Source organism: Nycticebus coucang, chromosome 5 (assembly GCF_027406575.1).
Source record: "Nycticebus coucang isolate mNycCou1 chromosome 5, mNycCou1.pri, whole genome shotgun sequence".
Lineage (NCBI taxonomy): Eukaryota > Metazoa > Chordata > Mammalia > Primates > Lorisidae > Nycticebus > Nycticebus coucang.
The window spans coordinates 61553139-61572606 of record NC_069784.1 but is presented as its reverse complement, the minus strand read 5'-3'; the positions used below and the strand labels follow the sequence as shown (position 1 = coordinate 61572606).

Sequence of the window (19468 nt, the reverse complement as noted above, 5' to 3'; positions counted from 1 at the left end):
TATTCAAAAATCATTCATATATTATTGTTTACTTATATGACAGGGCCCTTATCATCACTGAGCAAGTGGCTTTCTTTGGAGGAGAAGCCAATATGTATATAAAACTGAAATACAGTAGAACCTTTGTTAAGCTGACCACCCAAGGGACTATAATAAACTGGTCAACATACAGAGGTGGTCAACATAAGGAACTAGGGTATACTGTACTGATACATACATGTGGTGCATGTCTGGTCTATGAAAATTAGGTCTTTTTTTTTTTGTAGAGACAGAGTTTCACTTTATTGCAGTCGGTAGAGTGCCGTGGCGTCACACAGCTCACAGCAACCTCCAACTCCTGGGCTTAGGCGATTCTCCTGCCTTAGCCTCCTGAGTAGCTGGGACTACAGGCGCCTGCCACAACGCCGGGCTATTTTTTTGTTGCAGTTTGGCCGGGGCGGGGTTTGAACCCGCCACCCTCGGTATATGGGGCCGGCGCCCTGCTCACTGAGCCACAGGCGCCACCCAAAAATTAGGTCATCTTAAGGAGGTGGTCAACTTCGGAGGTTTCACTACACATAAGAAAAAATAGGAAGAATTACATATGTCATTAATAGGAAGAATTACATCTGGTCTTCATTCATTTGTGTACTTCTTTTCTTTTGCATTTATTTCTCCTTTAATTTCCAAAGTATTTATCACTTTTTTCTATCAATATCATTAAAAGCTGATTAAAAAGACTATATCGAATTTTAACATTAAGAGACAGCAGCTGCCTGAGAACACAGCATTTTCTCATTTATCATCCTACTATAACTAAGCCTTATTCTTCTCATTAGAGAAAACATTTGGCTAGCAGTATTTTCCAGATTGACTTTTTGCATGGATAAATCACAGCTCTCTCCTGGCTCTTACGTGGCATGAGTGCTGGTCTTCCATCTGCCTCCTTTTCCCACCATATTCCAGTAGTTTAGATCAGAAGATGCACTTTATGAAGGGCTTAGATTTAAATTATTAATTCCTTACTTACATGCCTAGCTGACTTGATCACAGTTTTTCCCTTTGTCCTTCTCTTTTCCTCTTATTATTTTTTTCTAAGATATTTTCTCCCTCCCTTAGGTTAAAAAAAATAAAAAAACCCAAAAAGAGGTAGGGACAAATGTGACAGGAAAAGTCTCCACCAAATTTATTAACTAATTTTGTGCTTTTTGTTCATGCACCATAATAACCATACTAAATGATAAAAAGAGGTCCTTGCTCTACTACTAACTTACTCTGTGACCTCAGATATTTTGCTGCCTTTCTTGTGGCTATAGTTTTTCATTAGTGAAATGAGGGCACTAAATCAGGTTACCTCCCTAATTTCAATGGATTTAAAAACTAGTCAGGCAAATAGGTATGGAGACATGAAACATTAACAAGTCAGAATAATACAACTTCAAATGCCACCTGCAAGATATTGAACCCAAGTTCTCTATGAAGCACAAAGATTTTTAATATTTCATCAATTGTACATGGCCTTCTAATGGCCCTCCTTAGTTTGCAGGGTTTTTTTGTTTGTTTGTTTTTTGGCCAGGGCTGGGTTTGGGTTTGAACCTGACACCTCCGGTATTTGGGGCTGGTGCCTTACTCCTTTGAGCCACAGGTGCCACCCACTCCTTAGTTTGAAGTTCCTAATGATGTCTTCTGCAAATGTACATGGTTGTCAGCTGACCAAGCTGGGAACCAAACCAAGAACTCGATCCCATTTACAATATCTGCAAAAAATTTAAAATACCTAGGAATATATTTTGTCAAGGAGGTGAAAGATCTCCCCGAAGAGAACTACAAAACACTGACGAAAGAAATCATAGTTGCCACAAACAGAAAAACATCCCCCGCTCATGGACTGAAAGAATCAATATTGTTAAAATGACCATACTGTCAAAATAACCTACAGATTCAATGAAATTCCTACCAAAATACCAATGTCATTTTCCATAGAACTAGAGAAAAAATCCTAAAATTTACATGGATTCAAAAGTGACACCGTGTAGCCAAACCAATCCTAAGCAAAAAGAACAAAAGCAGGTATCACATGACCTGGCTTCCAATAAATAGTGCTGGAAAATTGTATGGCCATATGCAGAAAAATGAAACTGGATCCTATTTCTCACTATATACAAAAATTAACTCAAGATGGATTTAAGACATAAATGTAAGACCTGAATCCCTAAAAACTCTAGAGGAAAACCCAAGAAAAATCTTTTGCACAATGGCTCAGGCAAAAAGATTATGACAAACATTGGCTCAGGCAAAAATATTATTACTAAGACCCAAACAGGAAATGACAACAAAACCAAAAATGAACAAATGGGACTTAATTAAAAAATCTGCAGAGCAAAAGAATTTTAAATAATCAACAGACTAAACAGAACCAAGAGAATGGGGAAAATATTCATAAACATTCATCTGACAAAGCACTAATATCCAGAATCTATGAGGTGCTCAAACAACTTAGCAAGAAAAAAGAACCATTAAAAGTGGGCAAAAGACCTCAAAATTTTTTCAAAAGAAGACACTTGAATGACCAAAAAACATATGGAAAACTGCTCAACATCACTAATCATCAGAGAAATGCAAATTAAAACCATAAAGAGATACCACCTTACTCTAGTAGAATAGCCATAATTAAAAAGTAAAAACACAAATAGATGTTCACGAAGCTGCAGTGAAAAGGGAACATTTACATGATTTTCATGGAGATGTAAATTAGCACAACCTTATGGGAACAGCACGAAGATCTCTCAGAGAACTATCAAAACAGATCTACTATTTGATCCAGCAATCCCACTACTGGCTATCTACCCAAATGAAAATAAGTCATTACATCAGAAAGATACCTGCACTTGTACATTTAATAGAACAATTCACAATAGTAAAGATATGGCATCAACCTAAGTGTTCAGTAACTGATGAGTGAATAAAGAAAATGCAGTGTACACATATACCATGAAACACTTTACTCAGCCGTAAAAAAGAACAAAATAATGTCTTCTTCAGCAACCAAAATATAACTAGAGGCCATTATCCTAAGTGAAGTAACTCTCTTATATGTCAGAGCAAAACTATGGGTATGCATGGTCATGCTGAGGGTGCTAGAGACTCCAAATATGCTAGGGTGGAATGGGCGGGCGTGGGGGGATGATGGAAGAAAAATTTATCTACTGGTTACAATGTATATTATCCAGGTGATGCATATCCTAAAAGCTCAGACCTCACTGTTAAACAATACAGCCTAATGTAACAAAACTGCACCTGTACCCACTAAATACAATGAAATTTTAAAAAAGAAAAAGAAAAGAGAGAGTAAACAGTTTCTGATGCATCTTACAGAAAGCATGCTTACATTTGCCTTTTGTTACTGAATTTCTCTACTTGCCCTATTAAGGCCCAATGGAGAAAGAAACATGCTCTAATAACATATTCTCAGGGTTTACTTATAACCCTGTTTTCTCTGTCAACTCTTCCATTCATTGCAAGAAAACAGTTTATTACACATCTTAAAGAAAGCTCCAGGTGCAGTGGCTCACACCTGTAACACCAGCACTTGGGAGGTTATGGCAGGATGATAGCTTGAGACCAGGAGTTTGAAACCAGCCTGAGCAACATAGCGAGACCCCAACTCCATCAACAGTAAAAAAAAAAAAAAAAAAAAAATTAGCTGGGCTTGTTAGTCTGCACCTATAGTCCCAGTTACTTAGGAGGCTGAGGCAGGAAGATTACTTGAGCCTAGAAATTCAAGGTTACGGTGAGCTATGAATGAGCCACCATACTCTAGCCTGGGCAGAATGGAGAGGTCCTGTCTCTAAAAAAGATTTTAATTAAAAAAAAAAAAAGGAAGGAAAGAAAAAGAAAACATCTTTATACTTACTGTTAACTTCTATCATTGCTGATTTCTCTATTTGGCATACTACTGCCCCATGGAGAAAGATATTATAAATGTTAGCTCAGAAAAGTGTTTGTGAAACACTTTCCATTCACTGAAAGAAAACTTACAAAGAATCCTTGGGAAAGCATGCTTACATATGCCTTTTATTGCTAGATTACTCTCTTTGGCCTATTAGAACCCAACAGAAAAATAATATGTTCTAATAACATTAAAAAATAGGAAAACATTATAATGAGAATAAAACATAAAAACTTTTCCACAGACATCTTCTGTCCTTTGAACTTAGCAGGTAGCATACAGACAACTTTTTCAAGACAAGGGTACAAACTTTTTGCTCTTTCATATTTTTCATTGTGTTAAGTCTCAAAAAAAAAGCCATTAAATGACAAAATATGCAAGACTAAAGTGAATAAGGCAAAGATGATAACATCAGTGTCGAATATAAATGTCTTAACACAATAACACAATAACTAAGAAAATGCCAGGAAGGCTAGGTTAACCAGTGTGATGAAAATATGTCAAATGGTATATAAAACCAGTGTATAGTGCCCCATGATCGCATTAATGTACACAACTATGATTTAATAATAATTAACAAAAAGATGATAACATCAGGGCTGACAGTCCAACAGGAACAAGTGTAGTATAAGTAAATGCTTAGAAACTACATAAAATGTCACCAAAAAAGCAGAGATAAATGTCAGATTATTTCAATAACACACTACCCTAGACATCTCACTCTTTGTCATTTCAATGGTTAAAAAAACTCTTAAATAATCTATTCCTGGCTTCTAAAAATACACTTTCACAGAAAGGTCTAGCTCTAGCAGGAAATGCACTTGGCACTATCTGACTCAGCACAAAGCTAATTTAGCCAGTCTTAAAAGACTCAATAAATATGTACACATTCTTTCCCACGGGTTCTTAAATTTCCCCTTTAGCAAAGTAATCAGCACTGAGGTCTGAGAACCTCCTATACTGTACAGTTCTAAAATAGTTACAGAGATTGCAATGATTCCTGGACCCAATCTACAAGTGATCTTGTATTATGGCCCAGTGTGGATTCTGCATTAGAAATAATGTTTAATAAAAATCATTCTCAATATTTTTTTAGAATTTACAATGGAGGTAAATTAGTTTAAAGCTGCATAGAACATATGCCCTCTAGAATCTCACATATTTTTTAATTCTTTAAATTGACTATGATAATTGTACATACTTGTGGGTATAGGATCTAACAAATTTTATTCAAAATTTGAAAACAGCATGTATAAGCAACATGTATAATTAACACGAGGGCTTATCTTCAATGTCATCTTAATTTTATCACAATTTCCTAATAACTTTTCCCTAAAACAGGCATGAGGAGTAAGAAAATTATTCTTGCCACGTCTATCAGTTTAAGGGGCTTATTTAAAAAATAAAAAGGTACATATATGATACTCTCCAATTGAGTTCTGAGATTAAGTACAAAACAAAACAAGGTGCAGGACGTATGTGTAATATATTTACTGCCTGTAAGAAGGGGGAATGCCCAGAACACATATCATCACTTACATGTGGAGACTATCTCCAGAATGACACACAAGAAACTAGGAATACCGGCTGTGTACAGGGAGAGAAGTGGGAAGAGAGCAGAGGTGAAAGGAAGCCTTTTCACTATATATCATCTTTGCCTTTTAAATTATGTACCATAAAAAGAATGGGGGAAAAAAAGAAAAAAAATGGTTTACGTACCATGTTCAAGTATTTATTCAAGAGAAAAAAAAAAACTTCCTTCTTTTGCTATTCTCTGTCATACAGCTGACTAAACCTCTGAGCTCATTACCTTTCCTGGCATTCTACCATCAGTGTATAATGATCTTTCTTCAAATCTATTCAATACTCACTTAGCAGTCAACAGCTAAGCTTCCTGACTTCTACATGGTTTTTAGTTATGACAGCCTTTATAAGAACATTAAAATGAGATTGCCTATAGATGCCAAAGTTGCTATGTGGAAAGAGATCCCATAGAAGATCTAAAAGTGCTTTTTTTGAGAAGGGTCTCATTCTACTCTCAGGGATAGAGTGCTGTGGTATCATCATAGCTCATGTAGCCTCCAATTCACTTGAGGTCTCAAGTGATCCTCCTGCTTCAGGCTCCTGAGCAGATGGGACTACAGTCAGGTGCCATAATGCCCAGCTCATTTTTCTATTTTTGGTAGAGGCAAGGTATCATTATGTTGTTCATATTTGTCTTAAATTCCTTCAAACAATCATCCAGCCTCAGCCTCCCAGAATGAGCCACGACACTTTGACCAGAAAGAGTGCTGTTAAAGCAGACCACAAGAGAAACTAGGTATTCTAGTTAATAATTATTCTTGATTTTAAAAAAGTCTCATATTTTAGAGATGAAGTTTTGTGTCATCTTTAATATTCACTCTTAATTGACTCTCAAGACCCAAATGCTAAGATGTATTAACTTTTATTTATATCTGTGTTAAAATAGATGTTTTATAAATTAATTTGATAAAAGGCAAAGTGGCTTACACCTGTAATCCCAGTTTGAGACTAGCCTGGGCAAGAGCAAGCCCCCGCCTCTACTAAAAATAGAAAAATTTGCCCACTGTGGTGGTGGATACCTGTCATCCCAACTACTCAGAAAGCTGAAGCAAGAGGATCGCTTGAGCCCAGGAGTTAGAGCTTTTTGAGAAGTAGGCTGAGGCCATGGCACTCTACCCAGGTGACAGAGTGAGACTCTTATCTCAAAAAAAAAAAAACAAAAAAAACCCTCAAAACAAAAAAACTCAATTACATACATATTCTTTTACATGAAGGAAAATATAAGAGAACGAAACTGAAATAAACACATCCACACTCTTACCTTCAAAAATCTCTCATTGGTCAATAGTGCAACTTGCTTTTCTGAAGCTTGATTGTCCACATACCTAAAATTTTACCATCCCATACACAAAAAGATAAAATTAAGCATTAAACATATTTAAATAGCATACTGGGAAAAAGAACTACCTAGAAATTTTCATTTCTTCTCATAAATTCAAGATGACAGTCACAGTATAATGGCAATTTCTAACTCCTTAAATCAGCTATACTTCATAGTCTGCAAGTCCAATTCTAATCATAAACAAAAGCCATAAACCCCATAAATAAAAAATGTTATTTCTAAAAAGTAACTCTGGAGAACTTGCAAATTATGTCCCTTTGTAAAAAAAATATATTTTTTTTCTTTTGGCTAAATTGTAAAATTCAACAAGGAAAATCTCAATTAAAAACAAAACAGCACAATAAAAAGGTTATTATTCCTTTTCCCACTGTAGAAATAAATGAATCTGGCTGAGCATGGTGGCTCACGCCTGTAATCACAGCACTCTGGGAGGCTGAGGTGAGTGGATTGTTTGAGCTCAGGAGTTTGAGCAAAAGCAAAGTCCCTCTCTCAAAATAGCTGTGTGTTGTGGTGGGTGCCTGTAGTTCTAGCTATCCAGGAGGCTGAAGTAAAAGGATCATTTGAGCCCAATAGTTTGAGGTTGCTATGAACTATGATACCACAGCAGTCTACCAAGGGCGACTGATTGAGACTGTGTCTCAAAAAAAAAAAGAAAGAAAGAAAGAAAATGAATCTGAGATCCCTTATTTCATCCCAAACTCTAGTAAAAGGTGTGTTATACATGTACTTCTTTTATTACCTCCTAAATGATGGAAGACGTCGGATGTTTTCACATTGATTAATTGATAAAAAAGTTATTCTTCTTTTGGCTTCTGGGAGATTACAGCATAGGACACTTAGGGGCTGGGAATAGAAATGTTCTAACAGAGAAAGCTGAAAGAAATGTGAAGATTAAATATATTTTCTATATTTTGGCAGCAAATCTTTTGCTTTATGTCTATTCAATTTTAAGGTTTTGTTTTAGGAGAGAAGTTATTTATGGCACTAATACATATACTTAATAATATAACAATAATAGCAAATAACATAAATGGAGATATAACTCTAATATTTTAAGGCTCAAAATTTGTGGACAGGTCAAGAAATGGCAATCTCTGAGATATAAACTAAAAGAAAGTAATATAAACAGATAGATCTTCAGAAGCAATTCACAATATTGTAAATGTGGTGGGGATGGGAATGAGGTGTGACCTAAAGTGCCCCAATAACTCATAACACAATACCAATCTAAAATCAGTGTAAAAACTAGTCTGTTACAACCAATAGAATGCTGTGGTTTGCATGGCAGAAGTGAGGATGGTATCTCCCAGAGTCTAACATGACTTATAATACAGAACTGGTGAGACTATCAAATGTTTATTATTCTGATTCTAAGCAACCTTCAGCGTGACCAGTTTGTTTTTTCAGATACCCTAATGCCAGAAAGATGGTTCTTTACATTGTGGAAAAAACACATTCTGGTCACTGCAAAATAGCATTCCCCACCACAAATTAATAAATTAGCATACTAGAACAGATACTAGGTGGGTATTTGGTTGGCATGCGTTAGCAATCCTGAACTTGATTCCTTCTGGCTGAACTGATAATGAATTTTTGAGACTATAAAGCTGAAGATCAGATATCTGACACTAGCAGTGGTTCTCAACCTTCCTAATGCCGTGATGTATTTTCATTGTTACAAAGGGGTCATGACCCACAGATTGAGAACTGCTGCACTAGAGGAAATCCTCCAAATTAGTTCATTCTGTAAGGCGGCTATAAGGCAAAAGGCCAGCCTGACTTAGGAACAAGTACAAAGCAGAAAGCAACTGTTCATGCCAAATGCTACATTATTTTTCCACATATTAGCATAATTTCATTTCTTAATTATCATTTCCAATTATATGAAAGTGATAATATTTATTATTCTAGTGTTAATGCTACTTTTTAGACACAAGAAAAAGAAAAACCAAACAGGATAAGGAACTTGCTGGAAAAGAGGATTGGAAGTAAGTCACCTGAGTTATAGTAGAACTAGAAATAGGATAAGAACTCAGTGTCACTTAATAATTTTATTCAAATACGGATAAACAAGTTGGGTAACATACCTAATGAGGCAAAGCTTCATTAAACATATACAGAATGATATGGCCCTGTTGCACCTCCTGGAAATCAGGACTTAAAAATATTTTCTGCTGGTGAAATCAAGTCCAACAAAAATACTCATCTCTACACAAAGTCATGGAGACTAAAAACCCAACTCCTGAACAAGTCAGGTCAAGGAGGAAATTAAGATAGAAATCAAAAGATTCTTTGAACTAAATGATAAAGAGGACATAAGTCAATAAAATCTGTAGGAAAATTCATTATCTTAAATGCCTATATCCAAAACACAGAAAGATCACAAATCAGCAATCTAATGAATTGTCTGAGGAACTGGAAAAGGAAGAGAAAACCCAGCAGGAGAAATGAAATAAAGAGCAGAACAAAATGAAATAAATAACAAAAGAATTATACAGAAGATTAACAGGAAAAACAAAAAAAAAGTTTTCTGAAAAGATTGGGGCCTATCACTAGATTAAAAAGAATAAAAGGATTCTAATAAACTCAATCAGAAATGAAAACTGATACCACAGAAATACAAAATATTATCTCCAAATACTATAAAAAAATCTATGCACACGAACTTGAAAACATGGGGGAAATGGACAAATTCTTAAAAACACACACCCTCCCTAGGCTCATTCGGGACAAAATAGCTTTGTTGAACATGTACCAAAATTGAAGAAGCAATAAAAATCTTCCAACAAAAAAGTCCCGGAACAGATGATTTCACACCCAGACCTAAAAGAACTGGTACCTATACTTCAGAAATTATTCCATCAAGAAGGAAGGAATCCCCTCCAAATCAATTTATGAAAACAATTATCACCTTAAAACCAAAGCCAGGAAAAAAAAACACAAGAAAAAAAGACAAGTACAGACCAATATCCCCTATGAATATAGATCCAAAAGTTCTCAATAAACTCCTAGCAAACTGAACTCAGCTGTACATCAAAATGATAACCCCCTGTGACCAAGTAGGCTTCATCCCAGGGATGCAAGGATGCTTCAATATATGTAAATCTATAAACATAACTCACCACATAAAGAGAAGGAAAAACAAAGACCATAAGATCCTCTCATTAGATGGAGAAAAAGCATTTAACAAAATTTAGCACCTTTTTAGAGAAGGACATATATACACACACACACACACACACACACACACACATATATATACATATATATATATATGTATTTTTTTTTTTTTTTTTTTTTGCAGTTTTTCCCCGGGGCTGGGTTTGAACCCACCATCTCCAGAATATGGGGCTGGTGCCCTACTCCTTTGAGCCACAGGTGGCGCAACTAACAAAATTCAGCACCTATCTATGATAAGAAAGCTTACTAGGCACAGATGGGACTTACCTCAAAAGTATTAAAGCCATAGGTGACAAATTCACAGCCAACATCATACTTAATGAGGAAGAACTGAAAGCATTCCCACTTAGAACTGGAACGAGACAACCACTATCACCACTTCTATTCAAAATAGTGCTGGAAATCCTAGCCAGAGCACAGACAAGGGAAGGAAAAAAAGGATATACGAATGGGGACCGAGGCTGAACTACCATCACTTTTTGCTGATAATACAATTTTATACCTAGAAAACCTCAAAGTTTCTGCCAAGAGACTCCTGGAATTGATAAATTCAGCAAAGTTTCAGGTTACAAAATCAATGTACACAAACCTGTAGCATTATATACATCAAAAACAGTCAAGCTGAGAATCAAGTCAAAGATGCAATACATTTCACAATAAAAACAAAGAAAACACATAGGAATTACTTAACTGAGGAGGTGAAATACTTAACTGAGGAGGTAATAGACCTCAAAGAAAGAACTACAAAACCCTGAGGAAGAAAACTGCAGAGGACGTAAGCAAATGGAAAACCATCATGCTCACTGATCCACAGAAAGCAACATGGTCAAAATGTCTATAATAACCAAAGTGATCTACAGGTTAAATGCAATTGCCATTAAAATACCAATACCATGGGTGGTGCCTATAGCTCAAAGGGGTAGGGTGCCGGCCCCATATGCTGGAGGTGATGGGTTCAAACCCAGCCCTGGCCAAAAACTGCAAATAAATAAATAAATAATACCAATACCATTTTCCCCAGATCTAGGACAAATAGTTGTATATTTTATATAGAATCAGAAAAGATCCCAATAGACAAAGTAACCTTAAGCAATAAAAAGAAATCAGAAGACAACACTTTACTAGGCTTCAAGCTATAAGACAAGGTTATCGAACCAAAATGGCATAGTATTGGCACAAAACAAAGAACACAGACCTATGGATCAGATCAGAGAACCCAGACATAAAACCATCGCCTACTGCCATCTGATCTTTGACAAAGTAGACAATAACATACACTGAGGAAAAGAATCCCTATTCAATAAATCAGTGATTTTCAACCATTGTGCCATGAGACGATCTCAGGTGTGCTGTGAAATTTTTCAAAGATCATTATTAAATTATTTCTGAAAAAAGTTCAAAGCACAATAAGCATATTCTTTTTTTTTACTTTTTTTTATTAACATAATTTAAGTGTGCCACAGAAGTTTAACTCTATGTTCAAGTGTACCTGTAGTTGAAAAATATTGAAAAAAGGTTGAAAAACACTGCAATAAATGGTGCTGGGAAAACTGGATAGCCACATGTAAAAGACTGAAACAGGATCTGTACCTCTCATCACTTTAAACAATTAATTCATGATATGTAACAAAATTAAACCTAAGATACGAAACTATAAGAATTCTAGAGAGAAATATTAGAAAAACTCTTATAGATGTCAGCCTAGGTGATGAATTTATGAAGAAGACCCCAAAGGCATCACAGCCAACAACAAAAATTAACAAATGGGACTTGATTAAATTAAAAAGCTTCTGTACAGCTAACAAAACAACAGTGAATAGAACTTACAGAATGGGAGAAAATATTTGCGTGCTATATATCTGATAAAGAGCTGATACATGGAATATACAAAGAACTCAAACAAATCAGCAAGGAAAAAAATCAAACAACCCCATAAAAAAGTGGGCATTAGACATGAACAGAAGCTTTTCAACAGAAGACAAGACTATCAGCCAATAAACTTAACGAAAAAATCCTCAACATTTCTTAATCATCTGGGAAGGGAACCACAATGAGCCTCACTCCAGTGAGAATAGCATTTATCAAAAAGACCCAAAACAACAGATGCTGGTGTGGAACATTTTTATGCAGTGCTGGTGGGAAAGCAAACTAGTACAACTTCTATGGAAACAGTATGGAGATATCTCAAAAAACTAAAAGGAGACCCAGCATTTGATCCAGTAATCCCACTAATGGATATTTACCCAAAGGAAAAAAGTCATTTTATCAAAAAAAAAAAAAAAAAACACAAGTACTCAAATGTTTACTATAGCACAATTCATAGTTGCAAAGATGTAGAATAAACTCAGAATGCCCATTGATACATGATTGAATTAATAAAATGTTGTATGTGTGTACCATGAAGTACTACTCAGCCACAAAAAAAATGGTGAGGGCCAGGCGCAGTGGCTCATGCCTGTAATTCCAGCACTCTGGGAAGCCGAGGCAGGTGGATAGCTTGAGTTTAGGAGTTTGAGATCAACCTGAGCAAGAGCAAGACTCAGCTCTAAAAAATAGTCCAGCATTGTGGCGGGCATGTGTAGTCAGTCCTAGCGACTTGGGAGGCTGAAGCAAGAGAATAGCTTGAACCCAAGAGTTTAAGGTTGCTGTGAGCTATGATGCCAAGGTACTCTACTAGGGGCAAGAAATTGAGACTGTCTCAAAAAAAAAAAAAAAAGTGGTGAACTGGCCAGATGCAGTGGCTCATGCCTGTAATCAGAGCACTCCAGCAGGCCAAGGCAGGAGGACTGCTTGAGCTCAGGAGTTGAAGACTAGCCTGAGCAAGAGCAAGACCCCCATCTCTACTAAAATTAGAAAAAAGATAGCCAGACATAGTGGTGGGCACTTGTAGTCTCAGCTACTCAGGAGGCTAAGGTAAGAGGATTGCTTGAACCCAGAAGTTTGAGGTTGCTGTGAGCTAGGTTGATGCCATGGCATTCTAGCCTGGGCAACAGAGTGAGACTCTGTCTCCAAAATAAAGTGAATACAACAAGGATGAAACTGGAAACCATTCTTCTAAATGAATGTAGTAAAGTATAACAAGAATGGAAAACCAAACACCATGTGTAGTCACTATTACATTGGAACTAACAGATCAACACTCATGTGCACATATGGTAGTAAAATTCAACAAGTGGAAGGGGACAAGAGAGGACAGGTAAATTCACACCTAATGGGTATAAAGCATGTCATATTTGTGATGGGCACGCTTATGATTTCAATTCAAACTGCACAAATCAATCCATGTAACCAAAAGGTTTTGTTTCCAGCCAGGCACGGTGGCTCAGGCCTGTGTTGCTGTGGCTCAGCACTGTGGGAAGCCAAAGCAGGTGGACTGCTTGAACTCAGGAGTTAGAGACCAGCCTGAGTAAGAGCGAAATGCTGTCTCTACTAAAAATAGAAAAACTAGCTGGGCCATTGTGGCAGGGGCCTGTAGCTACTTGGGAGGCTGAGGCAGGAGGATTGCTTGAACCCAGGAGTTTGAGGTTGCTGTGAGCTATGATGCCATAACACTCTACCCAGGCTGACAAACAAACAAACAAGTTTGCTTCCCCTATAATATTCTGAAATTTAAAAACAACAGGATCAATATGTGAATTTTTAAACCCATTTGTGTATTCTTACCTGAAGTCCTTTTATAAAGTTTTGAATTGAGAAGTCATGATACAAAAAGATATTGGTCAGAACCTGTAACACTTTTTCACTTATTTTAAAAGGAAACTGAGTTGTAAGAAGTAGCTGAAAGAGATTAAGGGGGAGATAATCCTTGTTAGTCTCACTCTACATAAACATGAACCATAAATAATAAGACAAAGAATGATACCGAGACACAGTAACTATGAAGAGCTGCAATAGTAGCTGGTTTTTAATACGTCAAGTATCAAGAAAATTTTAAGTTAATTTATATGATAACAACAAAAAGAAGCAAGTTATACTACATCTTAAGAATCAAAGATGCCCATCATCTTCTATCCAATTCATAATTGTAAAAATACCATACATCAAGTATGTAATCCTTTTTCTCCCACCAGAAGCCAGTGAAGAAGCTGCAAGCTTTGGCAATTCTTGTTACCAGATAAGATTTCTTTTTCTATTCTTACTGATTCAAATTAATGAAAAGTTAACACATTCTATACTATTGAATAAGAAACATTTTAATAGATGTCTAATTTAAAAATATAGAATAGGCCGGGCTAGGTGGCTTATACTTGTCATCCTAGCACTCTAGGAGGCCAAGGCAGGTGGATTGCCTGAGCTCGAAGGTTTAAGACCAATCTGAGTGAGAGTGAGACCCTGTCTCTAAAAACAGCCAGGCGTTGGGGTGGGTGCCTATACTCCAGCTACTCAGAAGGCAAGACAAGAGAATTGTAGCAGCCTGTATAGTCTATGGCTAGGAGGAGTGAGAGTTATAAGAAATACCTGTATAGCTCAATAATGGAACACCTTGGTGGAAAGGGCATGGAGAAAGATTTAGCTCTCCTAACAAACATGAGAGCTCGCAAGATGAAAGCAGTGGTGAATTGGCAGTATCTATACCTGTGGTATTGAGAGGGACGAGATCAGCCTTGTATTAGGCTGGAGGAGAAAGCAGTCAGGAGCATGCGCATTCTATCACGAACTCGCTTACTCTGACTCTGTCTCCTCTTCTGCCTGCAGAACGCCAGCATGGCGTCTCTTTCCTGAAGATCACTAAGCTCTGCTAAAGACTAAGATCTATCTTTCTAAGAAGTCTGCTTTATTCTAAGACTCTCTCTCCTGATGAAGTAGATAGCCCTCAGGCACCTAAGAAACTTGAGCAAGGTTACTTAGCGGTCCGCATCGGGAACCTAGTTAAGCTGGACCCAAGACCTGGCCAATCTTGGGCCCTGAAAAGTAGTGTCAGAAGTGGGATGTGACAGAGAATTGTTTAAGCCCTAGTTTGAGATTACTGTGGGCTATGAAGCCATAGCACTCTACTGGGGGCAATAAAATGAGACTCTGTCTCCACAAAACAAACAAACAAACATATATATATATACACAGAGAGAGAGAAGAGCTGAATTTATATTATTTGGCTAACTTTCAAAGGCCTGTAATGGTATTTTACAACTGAAAATAAAAAGTAATACGAGGCTTCTTAAACAGAAGCATAGTTGCTGAAGGTCAACTAAGTTTTCCTATAACTAAACAAATTTAAATACTAGCTGGAAAAAATTTTCCCCAAAGTGTCAATAAACTAGATGAACATCACGTTTTTTGGAGAAAAGAAAGTATGGAAGTGCTTAGTCAGTAAGTAGGTAGCTTGTCATTATTTTCCTTACACAAGCAGCATAAAGTACATCTTACAGGACCTGAGTATGTAACAATTTGAGGAACGTTAATACTCAAGAAGTATAGTTCTATTTATTTTAATATTTGTTGTCAAGAGCAGCATAACAGGAAAGTTCACTGAAAATTTCAAATCATTTTATATGAAATCTAAGATTCAAAACATACTTTTACTAGAACCTCTACAAATTCTGTAAAATTTATTTAAAAAACCTATTATTTTCCACTGAACAAAGATTTATAGATATAAGCATATAGGTAGATAGGATCATTCTTTTAGATAAAGCTTATACTTACCTAAAGAGGCAATGTTATACAAAATCACTGTGAAACCACGGAATACCATAAAATCATTAAATAAAAATATTAACTTATATGAAGAAATACATTCCATATAGTCCTATGAGAGATGTAGAGATTTATGATTAACTTTCTATTTACAATCTACTGCTGGCAGTTTTCTTTTCACTTTACTTCACTGGCAAAGCTTTTTTTTTACCTTATCAAGTACTGTAGTCAGGTGCTCCTTGCAAGACAAAGATTGGAACAGTTCTATACATAATAAGGATGATACTGCATGAGGAAGCAACCGGTGGATGATAATAGGAGATGTGGCAATTCCAAAAATGAGTATCAGTGGAAATTCATGCAGATGTTGACTAGTTTTCAAGATAGAAAAGTGGGATTTCTTTAGCAAGTATATTACATGTTTCAAGATAAAACGAAGTTTATATTAATGACTACTTTGTAAGACACTGCTAAGTAGTATCATTCCAAATATTAAAATTTTCTAGGTCATTCAGTTTTCTTATGTTAAAGTAACAAAGAAAGTTATTTCCTAGCATTCTATCTCTGAAATCAATCTATTGATGGGACCTCTCATTTTATAAAAAAGAACATAGAGGTCCAGAAAGACCAACTGCCTCCACCTGAAGTTACACCAACGCAAGTTTTAGAACCACCCAAAATGTAACTTCTCGCCCAAAGTTAGAGCCCTGCCTACATTCTTCCTCATTAATGAGACATGAAGCTCATTAACTTTCAAGGTAACTTCTACTAGCAGACATTCCTAACACATACCATGTTACCTGCTCATAATCACTAAAAGTTTTGATGGATATCATTAAAAAATGTTATATATCTCTTCCTCACATTCTCAGACATATTGAAGACGACCTACTATTAGCATCATCAGTGAACACAAAAGACTTTCTCTTTGAGGAGCCCTGCAGGTCAGAGCCCTCCATGGCAGTATGATGACTTTGCTTGGTCTGTCAGCTATGCTTTTCAGAATTCTAGCTGTATGCAGTTCTGTCTTCACAGGAGTAAAGTGATGCGACTATCTTGCTGTTGTAAGTTCTTCTTTACTTTTGATAGTTAAAGCAATCACAACTCTAAGCTCCAAAAGTATAGGTTTTATGTCAGTATTATGCACTGTGCACTTTCCCAGCATGGTAAATAGTTCAATGCTAATATTAAGTCCTAGGACACAGAACTCTTATTAGAGTCAATGGGGGGGAAAGACACTCTAAAGCAGGAATTTTCAGAATGTTAGTAAATTATAATGCAATGTACAATATATAGCTTTAACTAAAGGTAGCTCAAGTGGCTAAGGCACCAGCCACATACGCCAGAGCTATGGGTTCAAATCCAGCCCAGGCCTGCCAAACAACAATGACCAAAAAATAGCTGGGCGTTGTGGCAGGCGCCTGTAGTCACAGCTATTTGGGAGGTTGAGGCATAAGAATTGCTTAAGCCCAGGATGCTGTGAGCTGTGACGCCACAGAACTCTACCCAGGGTGACAGGCTCTATCTCAAAAAAAAAAAAAAAAAAAAAAAAAAAAGGTAGCCATAATCATTCAGAGAAGTCAACTTAAAAATATACCATGGGGGGGAAAAATATATATATACCATGGGAAATATATGTTACTCAAATTTAAAATAGGGTTACTTCAATTCTGAGTTTTACAGGATTGAGAAGAGCCCCCAAAAATCATGACAGTAGTTTTTCATAAGATAATGTTATTTAGAAAACATTTTTGTTGGGTAAAGCTATTTGCTCTTGAGGACAGATAGATATCAGAAAATAAGACCTGATAAAAATCCTAACATGGAGTAATTTACCCATGTAATGAGGAAATAAGAGACAAAAAACTTTGGTCAGACAAACAACATTTCCTACTACCTTACCACATTAATTTAAAACTGGCTAAATCTGTCTTTGACTCTCATTCTTGAGTCAAACAACAACAACAACAACAACAAAATCTGATAGGAGTTCTTTAAACATTCAGTTATAAAGAATTTGATATAACTTTGATTTCTATACAGTTAGTATTAAAACGAAGATTATACTTTTTAGGTTAAAAATAAAAATTTTCAATAGAGAATTTTGCATAAAAGCTAGGAGATACATCATCTACCTGCTGATAACTATGAAGTCCTGGAGTACTCTCGTGGTGAAGCTTTCCATATCCTTTAAGACAAGCACAACAGGAGGAGACTGCCATTGGCTAGTAGTGGTCCTCTTTTTGCGTGGCATTTCTGGGTCTGTTTTCTTTTAAGGCATTGTGAAAAGGAATTAAAAGTAAGCCTTACCAGCCAAACAATGCTATATCACCATACCTTTGATATATATTTCCCTTTACATTTCATAGTAACATTGTTTCTTTTATTACTCTCATATAATAAATAGAAACTCATTACAATACTCACTAGCAGAATCTTTTTGTGCCTGACAGGAAATAACAACCAAGAAGAAACAGGTTTGGTAAAATCTATAATTCATATGAAATATTTATATTTTATGCTGAGAAAAATGACAGGAGAAATATGGGAAAATATTCTACAAAATTGTTTTTTCTTTTGGTAGAAACTAATATTTGGCTTTTCTTTAATGTAAGAACTAGTATTTTTTAATTAAAAAATACAACGAATAGCACTACTTACTGCTCTGCTATTAAGAAAATTCAAGCTTGAGGAGGACTCTTAATATCCTCTGGTTCAACCTCAATCTTGTAAAGATATCTGACATAAATTGCAAGTAGCATTGGATTTCTAGAAAATCCAAAATTACGGATCAAATCAAGGTATTATGGTAAGTATTAGACCAAGCTTAGTCCCCCTATAAAGCAAAGTGAAACTTCCCTTATGAAGACTTTAGCAAAAATGTTGATAAGAAAATGTCACCATAGTATTTTTACCCACACTACCTGGCTACACAGCATCATAAACTAAGGCTGTGGTTTTACGATGCAGTTACCCAATGAAATCACTTAGGTCACCTATTTTCACCAGAAATTGTCATGGTAGAATGAAATTTCCTTTTGTCTGTTTATTGAATATACTTTACTTACAAAGCACTGATTGCCTAAGAACTCCGAACACGAAACAAATTAGGTTTAAAATAAAATACGTAATTATTCTTCATAAAACTAAGTTGACAGTGGGTAGTGGGTACTAACAGCATGGTTCTTTTGCACAAAAGCAAATACTGAGGAATATAAGAGATAACATATTAAAGTTATAGTCATTGTCACAGACAATCTGCAACAGAACTGACTCCTAATGTTCTGTTTTTGTTATTTGATGATATTCTCCCACAAATAAAATGTCCTTGTAAACACCTATACACTGAGCAGGAGTTAGGCTGCATGGTAATAAAAGAACACTTTAAATTTCTAGTGGCCTTAGAAAAAATAATTGCTACTATTAAATTAATACCTAGCTGCATAACCATATTTTATTACAACAAAATAGTTCTCTAATATAATTCCAAGCCCCATCAATTGTATGTCAATATCCTGGGAGAAAATCATCAGTTTATTTTACCTGTGTAACAGTCTTATACCAACTGCAAAGTGAATCCATTGAACAATGTGTCTTTTTCTGGGTGACCTGAACACTTTCCTCCTCTTTGGATTTTACAACTGCAAAGCAGTCCACCAACTGTGAGAACAACTTTTGTAAAAAGTGTTTCATATCTGCAGAATATAAAAAGAAAGGTTATTTTCTCTCTCTCTTTTTTCTTTTAGAGACAGAGTCTCACTTTATCACCCTTGATAGAGTGCCGTAGCATCACAGCTCAC

The 19468-nt window shown here is 36.0% G+C and overlaps 1 protein-coding gene across 6 annotated transcripts in view; it reads right to left on the bottom strand.

Annotated features, from left to right (window-relative positions):
- The window catches only part of ORC3 (origin recognition complex subunit 3), a 71820-nt gene that overhangs the window by 35342 nt on the left and 17010 nt on the right, over nt 1–19468 (bottom strand). For 4 of the 6 annotated variants that reach the window (XM_053591824.1, XM_053591825.1, XM_053591827.1 and 1 more), the window contains 6 exons: nt 19212–19363; nt 17804–17937; nt 15880–16039; nt 13698–13811; nt 7594–7727; nt 6774–6837 (listed from right to left, as the gene is read on the bottom strand). In XM_053591824.1, coding sequence (XP_053447799.1) covers nt 6774–6837; nt 7594–7727; nt 13698–13811; nt 15880–16039; nt 17804–17937; nt 19212–19363 — 758 coding nt within the window. The remainder of the gene's footprint in view (nt 1–6773; nt 6838–7593; nt 7728–13697; nt 13812–15879; nt 16040–17803; nt 17938–19211; nt 19364–19468) is intronic. The other 2 variants (XM_053591826.1, XM_053591829.1) reach the window with 2 other exon arrangements.